Source organism: Gadus macrocephalus, chromosome 22 (assembly GCF_031168955.1).
Source record: "Gadus macrocephalus chromosome 22, ASM3116895v1".
Taxonomy (NCBI): Eukaryota; Metazoa; Chordata; class Actinopteri; order Gadiformes; family Gadidae; genus Gadus; species Gadus macrocephalus.
Window position 1 is genome coordinate 10755469 of NC_082403.1, and position 18522 is coordinate 10773990.

At 48.6% G+C, this 18522-nt stretch overlaps 1 protein-coding gene across 1 annotated transcript in view; it reads right to left on the bottom strand.

The window, feature by feature from the left end:
* Positions 1-999: 999 nt before the first annotated feature.
* The window catches only part of trim71 (tripartite motif containing 71, E3 ubiquitin protein ligase), a 32011-nt gene continuing 14488 nt past the window's right edge, over positions 1000-18522 (bottom strand). Inside the window, exons 3-7 of the mRNA XM_060043493.1 lie at positions 13102-13236; positions 9590-9832; positions 8488-8985; positions 7986-8126; positions 1000-7214 (exon numbers count right to left, since the gene is read on the bottom strand). Of these exons, the coding sequence (XP_059899476.1) occupies positions 6642-7214; positions 7986-8126; positions 8488-8985; positions 9590-9832; positions 13102-13236 (1590 nt within the window). The 3' untranslated portion in view covers positions 1000-6641. The remainder of the gene's footprint in view (positions 7215-7985; positions 8127-8487; positions 8986-9589; positions 9833-13101; positions 13237-18522) is intronic.

Below are 18522 nucleotides of genomic sequence, written 5' to 3' on the forward strand. Positions count from 1 at the left end.
AAGGCGAATCGTAAATGTATTTATGATTTATTTGTGTATTTATCTAACCCTAACCCTCAAATCGTATATATATATATATATATATAAATATGTGTGTGTGTGTGTGTGTGTGTGTGTGTGTGTGTGTGTGTGTGTGTGTGTGTGTGTGTGTGTGTGTGTGTGTGTGTGTGTGTGTGTGTGTGTGTGTGTGTGTGTGTGTGTGTGCGCGCGCGCACAGGGGCCTTTGAGGAGTTGAGGGGCCCCTGAATTTGGAATTTGCCAGGGTTCGACAGCATCGAGCCACTTCATTGAAAACACAAGCCTCAGCCTCTTTAAATGCATCGGACAAGGCAGGATTTGTTTTGACGTCCTGGATGAATATCACCAGTTCTCGGAGGGTCTTACGATACGCACATGGACCATCACTTTTTCATTGCAGCATTGTCAGCCATTTTGTTTCTTCCAGTTTCAGCTTTTATCTTTTCTCCAGACCAAATTGAGAAAGAGAAAATAAAACCTGGTGTGGTTGGATTGATGTCTATTTTTATTCTCATCTCCGCAACGGTTGAACTTAACTCCAAGAATCAAATCCACTGACTTTACCTTATTAAGGCACTCGTGGCTTCCTTGTGCCCATTTGTTGGAACAACAACCTACATAAATTAGCGATCGCTCCTTTCCTGAAGGCTTGTTGCACCACCAAGGTCCCGGGAAGACAATCAGAGCTATTCCAGGCTCCAAGCGTTCATCAGTAGGCTTAAGACAGAGTATTGGGTCGGGAGGGAACCCTGGAAGATATACCCGGTACACAGGCGCTTACACATTCCTAATTGTATGGAATTCTATTAGGCCTAAGGAATGTTACTTATGCAACTTTTATTACAGGCAGGGCAGACGTGTGTGGGTGAGCGTGTGTGTGTGCACGTGCATGCATGGACTAAGTCTTTTACCACGGCCATTACCTCAAAAGATAAAAACGTACATTTCAAAAAACAAAGAAAGAAAGACAGAATGCCAAAGTCAAAGAAATACAAGTTTATTTTAAGTGTAAACAAAGAAAAACTGCATAGGAAATGTTTAAAGTCCATAGAGGACAGCCAACGCCACGAGTGACCGATATATTATAGTCTCCTTCACCTTATTTAGACTGAAGACCTGACATCTGCCCCTTCCATCCAGTCACAATGTGTGTGTGTGTGTGTGTGTGTGTGTGTGTGTGTGTGTGTGTGTGTGTGTGTGTGTGTGTGTGTGTGTGTGTGTGTGTGTGTGTGTGTGTGTGTGTGTGTGTGTGTGTGTGTGTGTGTCCAACATGTGTTGCGGACTAAGGAATCTCCGCCTGCCCACCCAACCACCAACTCACAGACACACACACATTGTGTAACTGGACATGGATGTGCCAGCAGCAACATCTAAACTCAGCAGGCCACTCAGAGCCTCGCTGCCTCTTTGACTGCGTAGAGGATACATTCAGTGGAATTCTGCGCAACAACACGGATGCAGCGCGTAAAACACAAACACTCCAACACAACTTACTGCCCAACACACAAGCGGAGGCAGAGCACGGCAGAACGTTTTGGTTTACTTTTTGTGTTTTTACCACCGAGAACCTTCTGGAGAATCCTGAATTTGGCTAAAAATGTTAAAGCTGCCAATGGAAGGTTCTGGATGTTTCCACGTCAACCAGCATGGCCTAGCCGTGTTTGTGTGTGTTTTCCTCATGGGGTTTGCGTTGTTTCTCTGCCGTGGGTTCAAGCTCTGCCTGCCGGGGTCTAAAGCAGTGCATTGTGGAGAGTGAGACTCCGCCAGCCCTTTCTTTAAAAAAACAAAACGGTACATTCTAAAAGGGCTGAGGAGCATCTTGTTGCATGGAGTATTTTGTACTATTTTGTTCAGGAAATGAAAAAGTAAAATTAAAAGACAAGACAGTAATGAGGGGAAAATTATTAAATTATTCAAATCATGTCAATTTTTTTTTGTCGTTAATATACATGGGGACATTGAGAAGAGAATCAGACTAGTACTGCGATCAGGGTAGGGGGAGAAAAGAAAAACTACATCATCTTCATCATCACTACAGGACACGTTTCAATGAGATACCTGCGGAGCGTGCCCGCCAAAAATCTACCTGAGATACTTATTTTTTTTCCTTTCTAAAATTTTCCAACTTTTTAGTTTGTTTTTATTTTTTTCTTCCATAGGATACAATCAATAAAATAGGTCTATGACCTTGCACCTGTCAGATGGTGCAGCTCTGCTATTTTCCTCTTAAAGCCACGAGGGGCCAGAAATAAAAAAACAAAGGAGAAAAACCACAGGAACCCGATAAGAAAAATAGGGGGGGGGAAGGGTAAACTGTAGCAAGGGTGTGGGCGGGTGGGGGGGAGGGTCGGTACAAAGATCATAGGCTCAGCAGCCAGCACTACACTTCCCAGGTCTTTTGAGACATAAGGAGGAAAATGCTAGGCTGACTTGATACGTTTGTGCGGGACCAATCCCGTGTCACATGACACAGTCCGAGAGGTTTCCATAACTAGGCCAAAACACAAAATGGACGCCTAGTGAATTTGTACTCATTTGAATCCTCTATGCCGAGTGATTGCAATGAACAGGCCGGGCTCGTACAGGTTATATATACCTGATATCTATATATGGGAAAGAGGTTATACGTTGATGTGCCTGTCCATGGTATGGCTATCAGAGGGCCAACCAGGGAATAAAGACTGCTGGTTAAGATGGGCGAGGCAGCATCTTTAGTCTGTATTGTACGCACGGTAAAACCCTGCCTCGTTCCCATCTCTAAAATCAAGGCATGGTTGGCGGGAATAAAGGAAACTGCTCTGCAACGCTTTGAGAGAACAGGAAATACAATCGCAAAGGTCAAAAGGTCAGTTCCATCCAATGCAATCCTAGCCAGACACACACATCTTTGGGTATACATTTTAACCGAAAAAAAACAACCAATCCCAGGACTTGTATTAGCGGCACCCCCATCTGAGTTTAACACCTAATCAAGAAAAGAGTTCAGTATAATACAAGGACTTTTTAAAGCATGCAACATATGAGGAACTAACGCCTGCCCCGGTATTCTTTTATCTCTTTCAGAGTCAAGACCTAAGGATCTCAAAGATAGCATTCTGCAAACTTAACTTAGAAGAGAAACAAGAACAACAAATGACGCAGACATGACTGAGCATTTTCATAAAGTAATACTGCAACACAAGAAAGGAAAAATAAACGGATACTATCAATGGTATTTATTGTGTGTGCCCAAAGCAGCCGTGTCCAGCCCAACACTAGCGAGTGTCTAATGTGCTTGCTGTTGTATCGCGCCGACCAGTCCCTTCGTTCTGAGAGAACTCAAACGGAGCTCGGGACCGACCTTCACTTTACATTTATATCAGAGATTTAGGCGAGCGTCCAACTGCCGTGGAATTATAGGGTAAATTGTGCTGCAGTACGAGAGGATATTCAAAATATTCTTTTTTTTTTTCGACAAGGCTCTTTAAAAGAGGCCACTGCTGCTTCCCCTCACCACGACGCACCAGACAGTAACAGTACACGTGGGAAAGCGGTGGTCAATATGAGGTACGGTGAGGATGACAGAATTGGGACGCAGCCGCGTCTTAAGTGCATCCAATCCAAGTTAATAATAAAAGACATAAGGAGGTTTTCTGGGACATAAGGAGGTTGTCTGCTAACACGTGTGTTATGCTTTTTTGCATGGTCCGGGTCGTCCATTACAGCGTGGCTCAAGTGCCCCTCCTGTTTGGCACGGAATCACTCTCTCTCAGGGGATCCATTTGGCACTGCTTGCTCCTCCTGACATTTGGTTTCTGAGTGTTGGGTTTTGGTCTGGGGTAGAAAGGCGTACGTTTGCAGGCCGTTTCACCGTGGATTAAACATACGTTATGCTGAATAAAGGGGTACGGGTTAACCCTTTTGGAGGACGCAAGTTTTGAGTGGTGACGACCACGCCGCGATGGGTTTTCGTTTAAGAAATACAGAAAAACTTTTAGAGATCTTTGGTCCGAGGAGTTACGGGGAGACATAAATCGCCATAACACCTCAGACGGAATCAAAGACTGAGGTATGTCGTTTCTTGTGTTATTCTTGCACGTTGTTATTCATAAATATTGGATGAGGTATATGTTCCAACCAGAGTCGAAGTAACAATAAAACAAGGTCATAATGAATGAGGTATATGAGGTGCGTGTACAGCTTGAGGTATTTCAATGTGACCGAATGTACAGTGGATATACATGAACATTGGGGCAGGAATTCAAGAGTTGAGGTATCTGTGTAGAACAAAAAAAAACAAAAACAGGGTCCCCAGGACATGTCCCCTTGGGGCCCTCTCTGGACACAACAGACCTGTCCAGCTCTAGAGAGCGTCTGGAGGGGGACAGAGGGTTGATTTGCTCTTCCTTTTAAATCATGGAAGAAAAGAGGGTAGGCTGAGATTGGCATTGGGCGTGTTGCCAGATTGGTATTGGTAGTTGTTATGCAGGGATGAAAATGCTCCTTTTGGGAGGTGCTGTTTTTGAGCCTATAGGGCTGTTTTATATTAACGATCAAAAGGGGGGGGGGGGGGGGGGGGGAGAGAAATCAAGGGTTGGGGATTCTTTGGTGTCAAGAGACGGGGCTCTCTTTTCAGGCGTCTCCTGTCGACCCAGGAGAGAGAACAACAAGAGGTGGGTTGGGACTCCTGTTCCTCAGGCAATCTGTGTCTTAGACGATGGGATGCTGGTGGAACGACTATGTGCATCCGTCCGAACCCCAGACCCAGATCCCGGGATTCAGTCCCCGGGGTCGACCACGCCGTACTGTTGGGCCCCCCTAACGGGCCGCAGGGGTCCTGCTTAAAAAAGACCACGACGATTTCCAACGTTTCTTGTTTGGAAGATGCCCAAACTTCCTTTTTTTGGGGGGAATTCTACCTTTGGTCGGATTTCGAATTGCTGTTCTGCAGACCTCCATCTTTAGGTGGTCTATCTTTCGGTGGTCTGCAGTTAGACAATAAATGGGAGGGCTGTGGTCCCGCCACTCTCCAACGATTTGATTAAAAACTATTTGAGCGGCGACCAACCCCGCGATCTAAATTCATAGGAATTGTTTCGAATGGCCGTTTTTTCTTCTCAATATCAGGAATTGTCCTCAGGGTGGCCAATGAGACCTTCTTTCCGATATCGTGTTGATAGCGCTCACCTCTACGGTTGAGGGGGCTGCTTGGTCATGATTAGACCATTCACTTGAGATCACTTTTTAGATCCGCGCTCTGGAAGCATCTTCTTTTAGAAATCCTTTGGTGGGTCCTCGGTTACCGAGAGAGGACAAAGCTCTCTTTGCATAAGGACCTCCGTGTCTCCCTGGGGGCATTAGGTTCACTGATGGCCGATTGGTATTGGTTTTACATTAAACAATTGTGATATAAAACGATTGGCTTATGTCAAGGGGAGGGTTTTAAAAATGTTTACAAGTATATAAGTATATTCATTATTTCTTTTACAATATAATCCTTAATGGGCCTTATCTGAATCCGGTATGATCGATGAGCCAACAAGGCCAGCAGGAGAGTCTGACGGATAAATGATAATCAAACAACAATGACCTGAGCTCCATTTTGATTCCCACAGAGATTGGCATTTTGCTCCAAACGCATTTACCTGGGGCGGCTATGACACAACACATCTTCCACAGAGTCAAAATAAGTCGCTCCTGGAAGATTTTGGAGAAGATCGCCCCCCAAAAAACCAAACAAAACAAACGAGGACTTGTGAAATGACACCAGTGAACCCCAAGGTTCTTGGGCCGCTCCTTTTCTCACTGTGCGGCCTGTACAGTGGTCCGAGAACGGTCTCGGAGGGGAACTTTCAATAGGTCCTACTCGACCCACTCTGTTCCTAACTGCACAGCAATAAATCCATGAATCCTGTGCAAATACCAACCGAAGAGTCAATTCTTTGTGTCTCTCTTAAATAAAAAGTATTGAGGTAGACATTTTTTTTGTGTTTTTTTTTTTTTTCTTCTTCTTTTCTTTCTTTCTTCTTAGTAAACCTTCACGGACTACACCTCTGCTCAGTGACTGTGGGTACATTCATAACGAGCAACATGAGGTAGGTGTGGAGCAGAGGGTAAAAAAAAAAAACGAAACAAAAAAAGGTTTTAAGAAAAGAATCATAGCAATTTGAGGTTCCCTGAGATGGCTACTTGAGCGGAGCTTAAAAAGTGAACAGAGCCGAACGCCGAGATGAGCAAAGAAGGAGGAAATAAAAACCTTTCTTTGCCAAACGGTCATTGATTTTCACGGAGGTCCCCCTGTTTTCATCACACATACCACAGATTATTTTCGATTTTTTGACAATATTGGCAAACTACAGCGGGGACACAAAAACATTTTGATTTCCCTTCAACTCTCTCTACTTCTGATGCTTCTTCCCTGCTCTGATCTCTCTCTTTAAGCTCTCCTCCGGATTGCGTTGGTTGATATGTCTTCCTCCTCCGTGTCCTGCACCCACTGCTCTGCTCACAGAACCAACAGACAGCGAGACCGTGATCAGACAGAGAGGGGGACAGACGGACAGAGAGAGAGCGATAGAGAAAGAGAGAGAGAGAGAGAGAGAGAGAGAGAGAGAGAGGGAGAGAGAGAGATAGACAAACCTGTCCTAGAACTTGAGGATGCGGTTGTTCCCAAAGTCCACCACCACGATGACGCCGTCGGGCGTCACGGCGATGCCAGACGGCCGGTCCATCTGCCCGAAGCTGTTCCCCTGCGTGCCGAACTTGCACAGGAAGTTCCCGTTGGGCTCGAACACCTGCACGCGGTGGTTGCGCGAGTCCGCCACGATGATGCGGTTCTCCTGGTCCACCGCCACGCCCTGCGGCCGCAGGAACTGCCCGTTGCCCGTGCCCTCCGACCCCAGGAAGCGGGCCGACTGGCAGTCGGGCCGGATGACCAGCAGCCGGTGGTTATTGAAGTCGGTCACCACCAGGTGGTCCTCGTGGTTGAAGGCCACGCCGCGCGGAGAGTCAAAGTGCTTCCAGAGCGCGCCCTCGAAGCCGTACTTGTTGAGGAAGGAGCCGTCGGCGGCGAACAGCTGCACGCGGTGGTTGCGTGTGTCCGACACCAGGATCTTGCCCTCCGAGTTGACGGCCACGTCCCAGGGGTAGTTGAACTGCCCGTTTTTGGTACCCTTCTCGCCGAACTTCAGCACGAACTGGCCCTCGAAAGTAAACACCTGCACACACAGACACACACATACACAGTCAGTGGTCCAGAATGCCAGTGTAGCAGCAGCTATGCGGCCATACTGCTGGAGGAGGAGACAATACTTTTCACCAAAAGTCTTGTAGTAGAATGGGCTTTGGCCCATTCTTATCTATCGAGTGCATATTTACATGCAGCACACACACACACACACACACACACACACACACACACACACACACACACACACACACACACACACACACACACACACACACACACACACACACACACACACACACACACACACACACAGGATTCTGTTTGTTGAAGGTGGAGGATGAACCAAAATGCAAAGTAGTGTCAACACACACTAGACTGTCCGTTTAACCAGTTGCTAACGAGGGAAGCGTTGGCTTAAATCAACACAAATACAGGACATGGTGGCGTTGTTGAATGTGTACTTTGGTGACGTGTTTTGTTCAAGTCATCTTTATTGATGACGCAAACAAACCAAACAGTATTTGGACCAAATATGTACCTATCATTTTACATTTTTATCTTAATATTTGATTCAATGTTAAAATACTTGCATTTCTCAAACTCAAAACTGTTCACTTTTCTCACTCCCTGTGTCTAACCCTGGAAGGGACCTCAAATAGGCAAGAAGCCCAAATCCTTTAACATATGACCCCAAAAAAAGTCTTTGCATTTCCCGACTAATCCATTCATGGTCCTTCCGGACCCAACCTCCTCTAAGAGCTCCAGTTAGGTCTGACCGAGGCCGGCACTGTACGCCCACCTGAACGCGGTGGTTGTCCTTGTCAGCCACGATGATGCGTCGCTGGCTGTCACACGCGACCCCGGCCGGCCGGTCGAACTGCCCGGGCCGGGAGCCCAGGGTGCCGAACTTGTGGTGGAAGGCCCCGCAGGGCTTGAATATCTGGAGAAAGGGACAGGAAGCAACGATGTTGTGGAACACGCAAAATGGCTGCAGAGAAACAGTGGCACAGAAGTGCAAGTTACGACTTACTACTTAAACGAAAAAACGTGGAACTTTAAAACTATTGGATTGGTGCTTAATGAAATACACATATATAAAAATATATTTTACAGATAATACATTTTACAAATATATTTTACAAATAAATTAAAAACAAGATATCTGCAAGATGTATACAAATGACAAATAGCGAAGAAATCAGAAAAAAAATCGAGGAGAGCTAGGCATTAGCGACTAGCGACCCGAGCGCCAACGTTCCCACCCCCCCCCCCCGTCGCCGAAGGGCCCCCCGGGGCCGTACCTGCACGCGGTTGTTGCTGCGGTCCGCCACCACCACGTAGCCCTCCTTGTCTACACTGATGCCCCACGGCCGGCACAGCTCCCCGTCGCTCTCCCCCTCGCAGCCGAACGCCGCCACCTGGGAGCCCAGCGCGCCGTAGCTCCGGCCCGACTTCACCGCCACCTTGAAGGGGCTGCCCAGGATGTGCTGGTTGCACACCAGCACCGACACCAGGTGCTCCCCCTCGCTCTTGGGCAGGTAGCTGACCGTGTACGAGCCGCTCTGGTGGTCCGTGATCTCCACCGCCGACAGGTTGCCCTCGGCGACCGACACCACCACGGCCGACACCGCGTCGCCGCCCGACAGCCGGGGCTCCCCGTCGTGGTCGTAGCCCACCACGGTGAAGGAGGCCGGCTTGCCGCGCAGGGCCGTCTTCAGGCCCTCGCCGTGGGCCTTGGTGACGGGGGCGAAGGCCGCGCTGCTGATCAGCCCCAGGGACTGGATGGCCAGGTACAGGGCCTGGGGGGGGGGGGGGGGCGGGGAGGGGAGCGTTAAGCACACAGGCCGCTGCGGCTCGGCGGCGTCGCTAGGATAGCCTAGCTGCTGATCGCGCCTTACACACAGGAAGACACGGAAGACATGTTGCCTCTTAGATTCATACAGCCTGAAGAAAATTATAGGATAAAGGTCGTATGCATTTCTTATGCTGAGGGGATTTCATGGCTACCATGCATCGTCACTATGGCCCATGAACTATGAACCGTACTTCTGCCAAATACGGCGACAATTAATTAACTAGGTGAAGACTCATTGAGATTTTAACCTGCTTTCAAGAAGGACCTCGCTAATAGGCAGCAAAGTACAACATACGACATGTACACCCCCATAACCTCTTACAGTCCTCTGAATAAGTGAGTTCATTAAACACAAAAAGGCATTGACCGACACTCGATCTCCATATCCTTCAGGGCTTGCGCAGCTCAAGCCGTGTGGGCCCTCTGGCTCACTACCAGAGGACACAGCACATGGGAACGACCACCAAGCCCCAGCTCATCGCAGTGACTACAGGGGCGGCATCACCGTCCACCGGCCCAGTCGTAACGCGGACCACGGGGGGCCTCACCTGGTCGGGCGGGGTGAACATGAAGCGGTCGTCCTCCTGGGGCTGCAGCGTGCCGCGCAGGGCCTGGAGCTCGTGGATCTGGGTGAGCATGCGGCCGCGGGCCAGCAGCACGTCCAGGTGGCGGCCGTCCTCCAGCACCTGGCCGACGGCGGCGATGGTGCCGTCCAGCTTGGTCAGGCTCAGGTGCAGCCTCTCCACCTGCAGGTAGAGCGACTTGGCCTTCACCTGCCGGATCTTCTCCACCTGCGGCAGTGAACGCAGGGGGAGCGGAGACGCGAGTGAGGAAGGGAGTCGATCACATAGAAGGTATGGTAGTTATGGCACTAGAGGAGAGTGCATACAACTAATGGGGAAAACAAATGGAAGTAAATAATGGATCATAACGAGGGAATGCCCGTATTTAAGCTTGGTGGTTATTTGAATGAACAAAAAATGGCTCTTGTGTACCCTCCAGCTACTGTATTACCCTTCTAAACAGACAGAATTTTACAATTACAATTAGGGCATTTAGCAGACGCTTTTATCCAAAGGGACGGTTAATATCAGTTAATACACACATTGACACACCAACGGCAGATTCAACCATGCAAGGCGACAGCCAGCTCGTCAGGAGCAGTTAGGGTTAATATACTACTACTTATACATACTGCAAGTGTCTTGCTCAGGGACAAATCAACACTCAGCTAGGAGGAGCTGGGGACCGAACCTTTCGGTTACAAGGCAACTGCTCCGACCCACAGTGTGTGACACACGTACACTGCTTCCAAAATGGCGACCGCCTTGTGATGTGACCTGGCAATGCACAAGCCCTACACAGGAGCAATGCCAGTGAATGCACACAAGCCAGCCATTTCCCACGTGGCTTTTTGTATTCTCCTGTTAGTACAGTTTTGTTCCAATCATGTTAAGAAGCAATGCGGTGGCCAACTGCTATAAGAGCATCAACAAACCAACAGTGAGGAGTGCAATGGAGTTAATGTTACCAAAAGATTGATTGGCTACATTGTGATTCATACAATGTGATAACCAGTAACAACTATTGCTAGCAATCATCCTCCATAGGCCAAGAAATGAATGACTTAGTAATGTAGTAATAATAGTAAGCACAGAGTTAATTGGTAACTGGGGGGGGATCAAGATCAAGACACCTTTCGGTAAGATATCCCCTAAACTAAATACTACTTCCACCCCATCATTATGCGCAGCAGTTGGTGAGGAGATTCACTGTGTGTGTGTGTGTGTGTGTGTGTGTGTGTGTGTGTGTGTGTGTGTGTGTGTGTGTGTGTGTGTGTGTGTGTGTGTGTGTGTGTGTGTGTGTGTGTGTGTGTGTGTGTGTGTGTGTGTGTGTGTGTGTGTCTGCCTGTCTAGCAAGGGTGTATAATAGCTTGGGGGGAGGGGGGGGGGGGGGGGGGGTTCTGAATCTATATGACCACTTCTGATGCCGTGTGGGGGGGGTGGTTTAGGCCCCCCGAGGGAAACAAAGGCTGCGGCAGAAAAAAAGAGGGTGCCCCTTTGTGCAACTTAAGAGCGGGAGCCACACTGTAACCGCTTTTATGATGGCCCAAGACAAAGGGGGCAGAAACAGCCTTTCCCCGTCTCTGGGGGACAAAGACGAGCTTGGGTTCACCGGTTGGAACACAAACACGCAGGAAGACCGCAGTCTGAAGAGCGTTCCCGGGCAGATGCACGGCACAAAGGAACCAAAACTAGATGAAGCCTAACCATGTGTTGATGTAGCTATGTATGCATGCATGTATGTTTGCATGTGTGTATACAGTGTGCGTGTGTCTGTGTGTGTGTACCATGTGTATGTGTGTCTGTGTGTGTATACAGTGTTCATTCCTGTGTGTGTGTGTGTGTGTGTGTGTGTGTGTGTGTGTGTGTGTTAGTATACAGTGTGTGAGTTCATACAGTGTGCGTGTGCGTGCATGTGTTTCATAGCGGCAGCCTGTGATGACTCCGAAAGGCAGAGTAAAGACTTTAGAATGAAGTGTGTGAACCCTGGCCCTATACGGTGCATTAAAACCAGGAGGTTTTCACTTACCCATGTTCTGTGTGACACTTTGACCTCACCTCTCTTATTGCAGGGGCACCCCCCCCCACACACACACACACACACACACACACGCACACACATCTGAGGGAGAAAGACGTAGGGGCCTTTTTTTCCTTTACAACGTTACTGGACCCCTCTGGCGGAAGGGTGGAAGGGAAGGATTTCCATTTAATGGAAGACTGGCAAGTATTAGGTTCAATTAACAGACTCCCCTCAATCCGCCATCCGCTGGCAGTACAAAGCCCCCGTCCAGAACACACAGACACACGCCACACAGCCCACACAGCCAACACACCAACACACCAACGCCATACATTACAGTAATGGAGTGCCCGTCAACAGGGGGTTGGGGGAGAGAGAGAGAGGAAAGATTAGAGGAAAACAGAAAGAAAGAGGAAGTGAAAGAATGAAAGAGAAGGAGAGAGAGAGAGAGAGAGAGAGAGAATTATTGAAGTGGTTTTAAGGGTTTCAAAAACATTACTTTCCCAAGAAACCTTAAACCTTGGGGTTCAAGGAAGGGGAAGGGGGGGGGGGGGGGGGGGGGGGGGGGGCGTCTGATAGCCTACACACTCCATTACATCTTTACTGCGTTGCCGCCTGGCAGTTGTCGCCCATTGGCCCCGCGTGGATTACACCCGGTTCGGTACACTTCACGGTTTAACTGCGGCCCCTAAACCATGGCTGTGCTTTGGTATAGTATTCCTGCGCCCCCCCCCTCATTGAAGGCAACAACGCCTTCAGCGGAAACACTACTTCTCATAAATGTGACATGGAAGAAGGAAAAAAGAAATCTTAAGAGGATTTTAATAATTGCTTTCTTCCCATTAAGCAGATGCTCGAGTCCAAAGCGAGGTGCAGTGAGGTACTTAAGTTACAGCCCATAATGAGCAGGAAGGGGGTTAGGTTTCCGTACAGGTAATCTTTGTACTTTAGACATTAGGGGGTTCGAACACACAACTTTTCGGCAAAACCACAAGGATATCCTGCCATTTGTTGAAGGACGTTGTTGTGGGTTTGTGGTGTGTGGCGTGTGTGTGTGTGTGGTGTGTGAGGTGCGTGGTGTGTGTGCTAGTGTGTGTGTGAAATATATTGGTGTCAGTACAAAATTGACGATATCTTCTTGTCAATGCGTTCAATGTATTTCACATCAGTCTAAGCCAGCGAAGGACAAGAAAAACAACAATGTACGTCGGATTCAATTCAAATGCAAAGGCAGGAAGAACAATGCAAAGGCAGAACCTAATGACGCGTGTAAATGTATGTAAATGTATCCTTTGTAAAACGGGGGGAAATCACAAACCACGATGCATCAACTAATACCAGAACTATTCTTCTGCTGTGGGACCTCAGTTGTGTTTTATGTATGCGTTACTTAATTTAACGCAACCCTCTCCCTTTAAAAAATTAACATCACATCTCAAGGGGCTTAAAAGATAAATAACAGTGGAGGGCTCACCTTCCAGAGCAGCTCACTCTCCCTCTCCTCCAGCGCCTTGCGGTGACGGAGGACGATGGCCTTCACTTCCGTGTGCACCACCTTGGCCTTGATCTCCACCTGCTCCGCCATGGCCTGGGCCTTCTCCATGCTCAGCTGTGGGAGGGACCGGGTGGGGGTGGGGTTGGAGGTGGAGGGGGGGGGGGGGACATTGGGTCAGTTCCAGAGGTGCCCTGAAGGTGGAGGGATGAAGAGCGAGTGTGGCAGGGAATACAGCTCTGTAGTCGCTCAGACCACGTCATAATTCATTTGTTTACTAGCATTAATTAATAAATGTTCAAAAGTAAACGAAACAAGCATCATTTTTTATGTATACACGCACAATATGAAAGGATACGCCGATATACCTGTCAAATGGCGTTGTTTTCTGTCTTTCCCAGATTCAGTTGTTTCTTTCTAAATGAATCATTGCATCATCCAGAAGGAGAGTTGGCGGGGTTAGCATCTGCTTTCCCTTAACTGCCTCCATTGAGCTAGCAGTAGCCAAGCTCTAACTCAAATCTACAGAGGAGGCGAACAGAAAGGAAATGCTAACCCAGCAAACTCCCCTTCTGGAAGATTCAGTGATTCATTTGGACTCGTGTGAATCATGGCAAGACAGGTAAACCGCAATTTACAGGCGGGTCCTTTTATAAAGTATGCATATTAAAATTAAATTGTTTGGTTTCAATGCCTCCATGTTAACTTTTTGCCAAATGTATGAATAAATACTAATAAATGGATTAATTTTGAAGCGTTTTGAGTGACTACAGAACTGAATACAATCTGGGTAAGAAAGGCAAAAAACAAGTAAAGATAACTCGGCATAAGATTTTTCACCAACATGTGAATGTGAATCCGAATCCCCCAATTAAACAATTATTTCTCATAAAAAGGAGACACATTTATGACATAAGTGCGCTATGCGTGCGAGTCAGCAGCAATGACTTCCCATCCTGTCAATGCAGGGAACAGACAGGACGCAGGATATGGAGCAAAAGAAAATAACAAAAAAGGGGAAAGGCAAGTGAGAGAGCGAGGGTCAGTGGACACGACGCGGGGCAAAGCTCCCCACGGCCAATGAAACGCCGCCGTCAGGGCCCCGCCCATAAGCAGCAACCTATCACTTTCTCACGTGGTGGAAGCGAGCGGTGGAGGAGGTGTGTGTGAGGGGAGGGGCTGGAGGAGTGTGTGTGTGTGTGTGTGTGTGTGTGTGTGTGTGTGTGTGTGTGTGTGTGTGTGTGTGTGTGTGTGTGTGTGTGTGTGTGTGTGTAGGAGGAGGAGGAGCTGCAGAGGTCAGGAATAGCGAGTGGTTACATGCTGGGACAGCACGGCTCTGCTTCCTAATGAGGCGGGGCTTGCGCTGGCCCATCGGCTGCCACTCAAACATACTGGCTGGAGGCGGCGCCGGCCTTTTGGCCACAGGAAGACCTGCCGACGGCCCTTTAGGGGGAAAACGACTTCCCTTCCGTCGGCCAAGGGATATTTTGCTGATCCATAGGCTAGACATCGGGCTGATGAACTGATTATAACATGTGATGTAGTGTGAATGCGTCAGTGGTGTGCAGGCTGTGAATAGGCGTGCAAAAGGTTTTTCCTTCAGGTTGAGAATTTTTGAGTTTTGTGTTGTTGGATATATTATTGTATGGTTTCTCTCACGGTCTTATGCTGAATGGATAAGCTAAGAGTACCACGGCTAGCTAGGTTAACTGTCCCCCTCCAAAGGATTAGAAATGAGAGCATCGTCTTAATTAAAAAGAACCATCAAAAAAGATCAGGAAAGAACTGGCCTCCTGTCACCCAACCCAAAGCTTCCGTCTCACGCAGAGCCACAAAGCACGCGGCTCCTGAGGTCTAGGTTGCAACCCCCGCAGTGGGGGGAAGGCCCGTTTTTGTTGCGCTCTTTGTCCTCCCCTTCTGCCCTATTGCTCTCTCTTTTGCCTTTTCTCGGGGTAGGGGGGGGGTGTTGGCGATGGCCACACGGGGGGGGGAGCTGGACCTCACAGGGACAAGCAGGGAGTTGGATAAGGCTTCCTTTGTGGCACAAGCCACAGAGGGCAAAGGTCAACTAAAACCTCTGAGGTCATAATCTACGACCCGGGCCCTAAGACGCGCCCCACCCCTTGGTAGAAACAATGCCTAGCGCGGGGGTGGGGGGCCTTTTCTCCCTGGCCTGGCTATTTGAGACAGGCAGTTAAAGGGTCAGCTAATTCAGGCCCTCAGAAGAAGGTAGCGGATTCAGAGAGGAAGGGAGGGCTGTAAAAAGGGTGGCATTAAGAGAGATCTTTTTCTAAGCCCTTTCTCATAATGTTTTTTTTTTTTTTATATGAGAGGGCGGAAATTTCCGACCGCAGGGGAACGGTGCGTGCGTGTGTGTTTACATATACTCTAGCGTCTGTGTTTACTCCTAGGTTACCTGGAACGTAGTAGAACTCCAAATGCACACAAACCCAAAAATTGGTTTGAAAATGTGTGTGAATGAGAACTAGTTTAAAGATTGCAGTGTTTCCCTTTCATGCTCCCAGCAATGGTGCAGCGGCGATGCTGGTTTTCTAAAATATTGAAAGAAAAATGCAAAATGATGTCGGAGCCCAAAATAATATTGTTTATAATTTATTATTTATAATAAATATATCTAAGGTGCCCCTTATTGCACCAAAATAATGTTCTGCTATAGAACAATATATAACGGCAACAATAATGGCACCAACTACTTGTTCGTGCACAATAGTGCGCTTGCATACTATTTCTTGTCGAGTTATATTGTTACACCATTTGAATGCACTCAGAGCCCTGCTGGAACCAGTGATCCCACTAAAACCTCTCAGTGTCCACACGCACATCACCGCCGCGCACCCACATGTAAACAAAGTAACACACACCCAAACAGGCACACACCTCAGCGCTGCTGCTCAAGAAATAGAATCACAGAGGAAACACTGCTAAATGACGCCAACATGCCTTCGATTGTGTCACAAGTGTTCAAGTGTGCGAGAAAGAGGGACCAAGAGGTCAAGCAGGCTCGTCACGTGACCGTGAGTGCGCTGGGCCAGCGCGGCGGGTTTCATCGCTGCGGGTTTCATCGCTGCGGGTCACAGCATTGCTCCGCCTCCTTTGTCGGGTTGCATAACCTGATTGGTTACCCGGAACGACATTCCAGGAATGGTTGGTCTGAGTGCCGCTGACAAAAAGGGCGGCCCACCTCATCAGAAACAGACGTACTGGGGGTTTTCTGAGGCCACCTCGGTAATCGCAGCCAGGGCAGAGAGAGAGAGAGAGAGAGAGAGAGCGAAAGAGAGAGAGAGTGTCACACTCGGGAGGGACTCTCTTACACTATGACCTTAACTAGGAGCCTTGCAATATGCATGCACACATGACTCTCTCAAACCAAGCCCTGCAGGTGAAACCTGAACAGCCGGTCTGCGCCAGATTCAATATGTAACTAAATGTTTTCTTTGTTGGTGCGTTTTTTTGGGGGTTTTATTGTTTGAGGGTGGCTGCTGCTGCTGCTGTTCTGCCAGGTTTTGTGTAGGCTGGTAAAATAGTTAAATGTCACTGGAGCTGACCTGATTAACTATAAAGGTCAACTCGAGTGACTAAATAGAGAAAATAAATATTAAATAAATAGAAGAGCCAATCCAGGCACAAGCTGACCGCGACGCGATGGTTTTTGAGTAGCTCTGGCCTTATAAGTGGGGCAGGAGTAGGGAGGAGGTCAATACAAGGCAGGGAGATGACCAGGAATCATGTGGCTCCGTTTGTGCGCTCTCTCTCTCACCATCTCTCTCTCCCTCCCTCTCGTATCTCCTGCTGCTCCTTTACATGCCTATCCTTCAGTGTGGAAGGCCACAGCTGGAGTTCAGGGGAGGGGGTGGGAGGAGGAGGAGGAGTGCAATGCAATGCAATCTGCAATCAGGCCATGAAGAGAGAGGCTAGTGTTTGTGTGGAGTGTTTTTTCCCGCTAATGTGTTCTCCTTGTTTCAAAGGGAGTGCCAGGAGGGAGGGAGTGGGGGGGGACGGAGACTGTTGGAGGGGGATGTTTCCTTCTCTGGAATCCCTTTAAATACCTCACTCCCCCCCCTCCCCCCCCTCCCCACATACCCCACTCCCAGCTTCCCCTCCTCCACCCCTTTGACCTACAGTCCCAGCCCCACCCCCTCGGACCTCACCCCATGCGACCCCTCCCAAGCATCAGGCCTGACCAGCTGGACCACCTCTTAACCCCTGGCTTTCTCCCGGCTCTGGTCCCTCTCAAACATCAAAAACTTGATTGGTAGCCCGCTAGCCCACCCCTAGCCTGCAGCTACCCCAGCATCTATAGCGCTTCTCAAAAGGTACAGCTGCCCGTTTTAACATACGCCGCCAGCGGCGTTCGTCCAATGAGATCGAGACGTTTGAGGGGTCTAATAGTGGCTCCATACAAGAATGACCTGTAGATCATCCTATACATCAAGGCCTCTTAATTAATGAATAACAATATTTGCGTGTGCATGTGCGCGTGTGCGCACGAGTGTGTCCGTGTGATTGAAAACAAACCCGCCCATTTTGTATACGAGTCGCCGCAGTGTGTTGGACTAGGGAACATATAAAATCTAATTTCCCCAGCTCAAATCAACACCTAACGTCATTACAGCGGCATCGTTTTAAACGGGGACCTCTGGGTCACATGCTGTTGGTCCAGGGCTGTGGTGGTGGTGGTCCGGCACCTCCTGCGACCACAATGAAAAGCTGCCCCATCTGGCACGGGGCATCTTTTAACAGCTCCGATTGAAGCGCTGACATCTGCTCATAAAGCCAGCCCTCTAAAGTCCTTCCCCAGCCGCTCTGCACTCTGCGGCGGGCCTCCCTTTGTGTGGGCGGGTCAATACATCTGCACAGTGTCAATGTATTGATCCCGGAGCGGGATAATACATCAGACGGATTGAGATGCAAATTGGCACGCAATTACCAAAAGTAACCTGAGGCTTGTCGAATGCGTCGAGGACTTCAGCGGCATGTGTCGTTTGTTTCTGTGAATGAAGATTTGAGGGTTACCACCCGATTGTTGTGCTTTTGTTGTGCTTTTGTTGCGTTTTGCTTTCGGGTGTAGTGAATTTGTCGATGCAGAAATGTGATTTCTGTTGCTTTATAAATCAGCCCTGGAAATTGCAAAGCAACAACATTTACACTGACGGCTAATTTCTTCTAAATTTTAAAAACACACTAACACACACACACACACACACACACGCATACAAATGACCATGTGGCCTTGCGTCACAAATCTCCATGACTAAGGCCCCGTCCACACGAAGCCGATTTCATGGCGAAACCGCAAAGGTCTTGTACGGTTCGGCCTTCCGTCCACACGAAGCCGGCGAATCCGCTGACCGAAACCGCAAACTTCTGAAACCACCCTCGGAG